Raw genomic sequence first — 8,240 nt, forward strand, 5'->3', positions numbered from 1 at the left:
ACATTGCTTGTGAGTAGTAAGAAACGAAAGAGGTACATCATAAACCCCTAAGCAAAAATATTTGACATGACAAACTAGATGTAATATCTAAAGACATGAATTCCTAAAAAGCCTCTTTTTGATAACTTTATCAACTTTATCTATGCACCTGTTACCCCAAATGCCTGTACAACTTTGACATTATCAACATTAGCTCATATTTTAGCAGAAGTTTCCACATACTTATCCTTCTACTGGCCAGCTCTCTTTTTTGCCTTTTCTATAGAAACCTGCCTTTTTATCTTTCAAATTTGATCTGTGACCAACCAGTAGAAATGAAAGATTCTCATCTTTTTTTCCTCTTAAAATATCCTCCTTGAAGCCAGCTGTGGTTGCCAACAATTGCATTTCTGCAGTCGAGAAGGCACGGAGGAACTGCTCCCCCATATGGAAGCAGTTGTTTCCAATTGTAGCTGGGTCTTCCTGTTTAGCTGCTCTGAGTTGTGGAGATGTACACTTCCTCCCCATCCAGCACACCTTCTTCCTGTAGCTCTCTGCTTTGCTAGGTTCAGAGTCCTCCACAAACTCCTCATAGATGAACTGTAGAGTCCCAACAGATTTGCCCGCACCACCACTGCTCTTCATGATGACTTTGTGTAAGGTTAAGAAATTCTGATTTTTGCAGGGGTGTGCAGCCACCTAGTGTTGTGGAGTTTTCACCATAGTATTAAGAATGATCTGCACAGCAAGCTGTGTGCCACCCAGTAGGTCCCAGAAGCCTCAGCTGGATTGGCTGTGGAGGAGGGTGCTCTGCCTTTGTTGTCTGGGAGACTCCTTTTAAGGGGAGTCAGAAGGAGGAGGCTGCAGGGTAGCAGCAGAGTGTGGGCCAATGAAGGAGAAGGAAGGGGATCCAGGCTAGTCGATGGGGGAATCCACCCTCTTCCTGGCAGCTTCCAGGCTCTGTCATGTGCATGCTGTAACTATAGATGCCATTGACCAAAATCTCCTGTACTGTTTTTACTTTTTCTATTTCAGTGTCTCAATTTCTCCTGATTGTTCTGTTTAAATCTAAGACTGTATTTCTTTCAGATCAATTCTCCTGTTATTATTTGAGCCCTGTTGCTGTGTAGGTGAGTTGTGGAAGGACAGGACTCTTTCAACAGTCCTGGAATTTATTCTTAGGTTTTAGTCAGCCTGTGACTTGGGTTGTGACCTTCCCAACTACTCTTGTGTTTCTTGTACCTCTGCAATCTGGTTAGTCCTATGTACACCATCATGATTTGCAGTGGACCCCCACTATGTGATTGGTACAATTGAAGTTCTTTCAATGGAGTCCTCACGAGCTGCATCTGGAGGAGAACTTTATGTCCATACAAAGGTCACACATTGATACTATGGCTCCATGCTCTGAGGCTCCCATGTGTCTGTAATGAGTGATGTGGAACTACTCAATGCCGACTGGACATTTCTGAATTTGATTTCAGAGAATTGTGAAGATGGAAAAGAGCAGGAATCACAGGCTCCCAGGTAACAATGAATACCAAGGGCCTAGGAAAGGATGGTAAAATATGACAAGGGTCCCCCATGAGGAAACCAAGAGGTTCAAAGTAGCCACGTATTTCACATGCAAAGGGAAACAAAAACTGCTGGTATGACTACATTCCTCAACCAGTGAAGAAGTCCGTCTTTTAACAAGGTGCCCATTGTACTGGTTCTGGTCTGCATCCAGGTAGACGTAATCAATCTCACTAAAGTTTTTATTTTTAACTCACAGAATATACATATGATCAATTGAGGATGAGACTAATATATAGGGTATTGATCGATTGGGGATGAGATGTATATCTGTTTTGTTGTGGTTGACCTTAATTTGTTGGCAGGCCTTTCATAGCCATGAAATTGGATAATGGAGATTTATATCTCCATATATTAGATTGCATTAGATGTCTTGGACTCTACAATGTCTCTGAAGCATTAACTGTTGTATGTTAACACATATAGAAAAGTTTGAACTTGTGTTATGTTCTCTGTGTGCTGTGGGTCATGGTGGTAGCATACAAAGAGAGTTAAGATACCTACCCCCTCAGCTAATTGTCCAGCCAGTGTAAAGGTGAACACCTTTTCTTGCCACTGGCCTTCTACTTCTCCATGGTTTCCCACAATCTCAAGATTCAGCCTGTGGCTGAGTTTTTGCTCCCCTGCACAACTTCCACAGGTGCCGGAGCATGAAACCAGCTCCAGTCAAGATTTTGTGAAAAGGATAGTTTGAGCCCTCTGTTTAGTTCCATACCCTCATACTGATTTATTGCTGCTGTCTAATAGGGCATCTGCTTTTCATGACATCTCTCATATTTCTAAAGGTTTTCTCTTTTCAAGTGACCATAATAATAATTGTATAATGACTCTCCTTTATTCCTATATTATACTTGTTCAGACAAACATGAGTACCTACATGATGTCTACACGGTGGGTAACATATACAGTGGGTATGTATGAAATATATCATTCTTATGCAACTTTTTTGAAATTTATAGGTTTACTCTTCATTAATAGTGGTCTCCTCCTACTTTGATTTTGCTTGATTATTTACTTTCTCCTTCCTTCCCATAGTGCAAACTATACCAAGTATGATTTCCTTATCTTTGCCTTATAAACTCATTTTTTAAAAAAATATTAAAAATTATTATTTATTTTTTGGTTGTAGTTGGACACAATGCCTTTATTTATTTATATGTGGTGCTGAGGATCAAACCCAGGGCCTCGCATGTGCCAGTAGAGTGCTCTACTGCTGAGCCACAACCCCAGTCCCTAAACCTGTTGTTTTTTAAACAATCCTATTTTACTTGAATATTTTTATAAAATGGGAGAATCTTTGCTTCCTGGCAAGCTTGATCATCACTGGATATGTAAAAACAACAATAAAAATAGAAATATCCAAGTCTTTCTAGACTTTAACCTATTTCTGGACTTCCTTGTCTAAGACTGCTTCCTTGATTTAATGAACATCTTGTGTGGAAGAGTTTATTATAGTAACATCATAGATAATAGATCCTGTTTCTATGGTTTTCCTTTCAGAACTGAACTTAGATGCTTGTCTTGGGAAGAAGAACCCTCCCAAGCTGGAGTGTGATGCTCTTGAAGGCTCAACTGCTAACAAATAGGGGTTTCGAGTGCCTGGCTTCATTGATGCCACAACTGTGCTGAGACAGATGATTCTACAAAGAAAGCTATGGCTTAGCATGTGGAAAATAGCCTGCTGATTCCCTGGCCTTCAGCCTTCTGGTACAGCAGTGATTATATCTGTGGATCTGGGAGTCACTTACTCCTTCTCATGGTGTGACTTTACTACATTTTTTTTCTAAGAGCTGATGGAGCTTCTTTCTGTCTGGTTTTACCTCTGTCTTCCTTGAGTTGCTGCCCTGCCATGCCCTTTAATCTGCATCTCTTGTTTGCACTTGGAGTCTCTGCTTTATGTCCTTTAGCACCCAGAGGGAAGCTCAGTCAGATTAGGGTCCGATGCCTCTGAGGAGCATCTTCTACATACGTGCTGCCCTCCCTGAAATCACACACTGCCTGGGCTTTTTGGTCTTCTTTTCCGGCTTCCTTGACTCCACTACCTCTTTCTTCTGGGAGCATGGCCTTCATAAGTCACTGGCACAAGGCTCCTTCTCTTGGGCCTGCCTTGAGAAACAAGATTGAGTCAACCTGGACTGTTCTCTTGGACATGCAAAGTGTTAAAATTGATGAGAAAGACCCCTGATTACAAACACTAAATTACAAACTGGGCTGTAGGTGGGAGAAGCATGCTGGCCTGAGGCACAATTTGTCTTCAGAGTTTTCCAGGACTCAGTGTCTAAAGATCATGGGCTCATTTAAGCTGACATTAACTAGAGGACATTAGATGGCTTATAAAATGGATATCAGTTTAGTAACAGACCCCAGAGTGGTGCTTCAAACAGCTCAGATCCTGAGCTCCTTGGGCTCTGTGTTCTCCCTTTTTATTCCTGTTTCCACCTGTGCATGTCCAGTTAAGAGTTGAAATGCAACTTTATTGAATCTTGAAGTCTTAGAATATCAGACTTTGTTATTGACAAAAGTAAGTTTGGGGACTGGCTCAAAACCCAATATTATTGTCAAGAACACAGGACACTTGTTGCCTCAGACCTGTCCAAATGATGAAAGAGGGATTTATGTGCAATTTTCAGATAGAAGAGATCCACCTATAGTGCCAAGAGTGAAAGAGCCAACCATGAAAGTGATGGGGAGATGAAAGGACATGATGGGAGTCGGGGTCCATTCACTATATCTAAATGATGCCGCCATGCAATAGGTACCTTAAGATGTTCCTTAAGATGAATGTGAGAGCACACCTGGGATTCTCAAGCAAGTGGTCTGGGATATAATTTGGGCATCAGCATTTTCAAAAGCTCTCAGATAATTTTAGCAATGAGAAGAGCATGGGGTATACAATGATCTCAGATTACCAACATGAAAATCCTCCACACATGTGGTTTACTGCATAGAAAAGGCCGAGTGTCCATCAGCCATTGAGAAAAGGTCGATTTGCCTCTCATGAAGACTCGTTTTATATCACAGAAAAAAAAAAATTTCAAAGGAAAACATGCAGATTCATGGCTTAGATCTGTATCCTCTCTGTTGAAACACCCATGTGCAACTTGTTTCAAATACAAAATAAATAATAGTTACATTAAAACTCAGTGCACAAAAAACAATACCTCCTGCCATTACAAATTATCAAAACAAGTATTTTTTTTATTTTTTTAAACAAAAACTACAATTTACATCCTACCATATGACCTAACAACCTTTTAATGGGATCAGCACCACATCTGGGAGTTTTACATTTGGCCCATTATTTTCATTAGGTAAAAATCCCCCAATAAAAAATGGTAAATCACAATGGAAATGCAGAAAATGATGGTTATTAGACTTTAGTATGTCATTCTTGAAATTGGTATGAAATACTATCAAGAAATCTTTCCCAAAGTAGAACTTGGGGAAGGAAAAAGATGAAGGGAGGAGAGTACAGTAATACACAATGCCATCCTTTAACTTCAGAGAGGTGCTGAACTGTCCAGACAGAATGTCCTCAAAATAATTCACCTTCAGACAAGGTGCAGAGTCACCTATGGGGAACTAGAGAAACGGATTTGGGCTGTGGTTAAGCTCACTGCTCTCCCTTGAGTCATGGCACTTTGACTCCTTTTTCTCTTCACTCCTGATCTGCTTTGGAAGAACTGTTTCCCATGGGTGATTCTGTCTAGCCAAAGTGACCCAACAGTCCATAGTGCCTGGGGAGGCCTTCAGATTGCAGCCTTCCTCTCCCCCAATATTTATGGAAAGGACCTGAGGCCTGGGTTTTGGATCCAGACTTAAGACAGGTCATGTGGCTTAAAGCTCAACTCCTATGGCATCACTTTTTCTCAGTAAAATGTGGTAGTGGCCTTGGATGTTGTCTGTGGTCCCTGCTGGCTTGCCTTCTAGAATTGTCCCTCCTACCCACCCATTAGAACCTGGGGCACAGAGTTCTAAGAGCATGAACTTCTCCTCTTCCTCCTGCACCAGTCTATTCTAAACCTGCAATAGTGGTACTAAGAGCCTCCTTCCTTGGTAGGTGGGAAAAGCCCTCAGTTGGGTCAAGATAAAGAGGATCAGGAGGAAGGTGTTTGGTATCAGTGCTGATGGGTGGGGCAGTGCAGGTGCCCAATATCCTGTAGCCCATGCTAAAGTGTACACCTACATTTCCACCAGCCAGCTGCTGGCCCAGCCCTTTAGCTTATCTTTCCAGAGGAGCTTAGGGGACCCCTGACTGTTACTGCCACTGAGCCATACCTCTTGAGTAACTGTCAGCTGGCCTGACCAAAGCTCTCATTTGATTTCTCTTTCCCTCAGAGGCTAAGTCCTGCTGCAACTAAGAAAAGATATTGCCTATTTGAACAAAACTGCACTGCCAAATGTAGTTTTCCACTTGATAAAAAAGACAGCAAACCAAGTAGAAGGCCAAAGTGAACACTGGAGGGATCATTTATGAACAATGGATTTCTCAGATGTATACAGCTTTTTTTTTCTCCAAATGTCCAGTTTTACAGTTATTCCACTCCCTTAGCCATTAATTGTGACATAAGAATTCCAAAGCCTAGATCTTCATATTCTGTTGACCAGTCTTAACTCTTGTTGTCTCCAATCTCAACCTGCATAAAAACAAAGACATGAGAAACTGGAAGGAGACCACAATTCTAGATGGACACTCTGCCTCCAGATAGTCACAGACATGAGTGTTTTTGCTGAATGTTTAGCTTGAATTATCAGACAACTGCAAAATGTAGACCACTGAAAAAGACAGCTGACATATCTTCAGTCAAAGTCACTAGGAAAAGTTACCAGAAATAAAAAAAGGCATTTAGAGTTAAAAAAATCTTTTAAAACATACATACATATACACATATATATGTGAATATATGTGTATATGTGTATATATACACACACATGTGTGTATATTTTATATACACATAAACATACCCATATATTTATGTGTGTGTATATACTTTATACATACATATATATATGTGTGTGCATATAAAGTATATATACACATATATACATCTACATAGGGTATATTTATGTGTATGTATATACTTTGTATATATATATACACATATATTTATGTGTGTGTATATTTTACACACATATTGGAGGAAAGTTGAAAGCACTTCCTCTAAGAGCTGTAACAAAATATACACACACACATATATTTTACATATATATGTATATATACACATATATATAAATATATATACATAGATATAAATATGTTCTCTTGAAAAGGCTTCTTCATCTTTTTGTTCTCACAGTTTTTGGTGACTTTGACTTGTTTATAGAAGACAGATCAGTTATCATTTTGCCCTGTGCCTACATCCTACAGTTATATATGACAATATCCTTTGGATTAAATTCAGCCTGAACTTTTAGCTGAGAACACTTAGCAGTTAATGCTGTGTACGTCCCATCACATCCAACCTGCAGGCAGAGTGTGCTGTGCCCTGCGTGTCCATCACTTGATGCTAGAACTGGTCATTTGGTAATGGAGACATCCACTGGGTCAGTTTGTGGAGCAGATACACTGTTTCTCATTGTAAAGCAGTTTGGAGACTGGTACTTGGATAATGTACAAATATTTTGTTCACCACTGATCTTTCTCTAAAAATTTTATTTATGATACTTACTTGTGTTAATTATTATATTCCTATTTGAAACCTGGAAATATTCTAATTCAGTTCTTCCTATATTATTCCCTTAACTAGCCTTGTGTTGTTAAAAAAAATATGCAGTTATTTCTCTGAAGTTCAATTTTTTTCCACAGTTAATGTTAACCCGAATAATTAAAATGTTTTTATCACTATGAACTCATGGATTTGTTAATTTCAATGTTATAATCTTTTAATACTGTGATTAGTTTTGTGGTTAAGGATATAAACATACTTATTTTCCTATTTATATTCTGACCTTTCCCATATCATTTAGGTCGTATTTACCATTTATAGTGGATTGTATTTATAAGAGTTTTTTCTCCATGTTTGTGTATGTATTCTTTGGTATTTAGGAAGAGTCGTATAGCTCATGTTTCACATTACCTTAAGAACATTTTTACATCTTTTGTCTCCTCTACTTGAAAAATGTCTTAATATTTGTTTTATATATTTTATATCATTCAATTTCAACTGTAATGGTCAGTATAACATTATTCATTTATTTCATGTCTATGCACAGAACCTGTCTCTTGTATTGTTATTCCAACCTGGTCATCTATATCCCAGTTACATTTATTTCTCCCATTCTACACATTGGTTTTGCTTTAGATAAAAACTGAATATGTTAATGCTCACCAGGTATTTAAAATTGAGTGGCTTCATTCATCACTTTTTACCTGGAATTTATTCTTAACATATTCTCATGATGGGATCGTGATACTCTGAGTTTGGCATAGTTCTCCTTGTCTATGGCCTTGATATATGAATATGTCAGAGTATATTTAGTATTTGTTGAAAATGATTTTCTTTAGTATTTAGAAAATACTGTCTTGGTTTTGGGGATGGGAATGTTACATGTTTGAATTCTGAGTTTCTACTTTTTTCTTCTGGGATCTGAAATTTCCATGAGCTGCAATGAAGCATGCTATAAAATTCAATTTCCCCACATGATTATGAAAAAAATAAACTCAACCAGTTAAGTATTGTGGGAAT

At 38.8% G+C, this 8,240-nt stretch overlaps 1 protein-coding gene across 1 annotated transcript; it reads right to left on the bottom strand.

The window, feature by feature from the left end:
* Positions 1-222: 222 nt before the first annotated feature.
* On the bottom strand, positions 223-624 carry LOC308655452 (ras-related protein Ral-A-like; the record flags this gene model as incomplete). Its single annotated transcript, XM_081305576.1, has 1 exon — positions 223-624. The coding sequence occupies one exon, from the start codon at positions 622-624 to the stop codon at positions 223-225; it is 402 nt and encodes a 133-aa protein (XP_081161702.1).
* Positions 625-8,240: the final 7,616 nt, after the last annotated feature.

Source organism: Spermophilus citellus (assembly GCF_964194105.1).
Source record: "Spermophilus citellus genome assembly, chromosome: 9".
Taxonomy (NCBI): domain Eukaryota; kingdom Metazoa; phylum Chordata; class Mammalia; order Rodentia; family Sciuridae; genus Spermophilus; species Spermophilus citellus.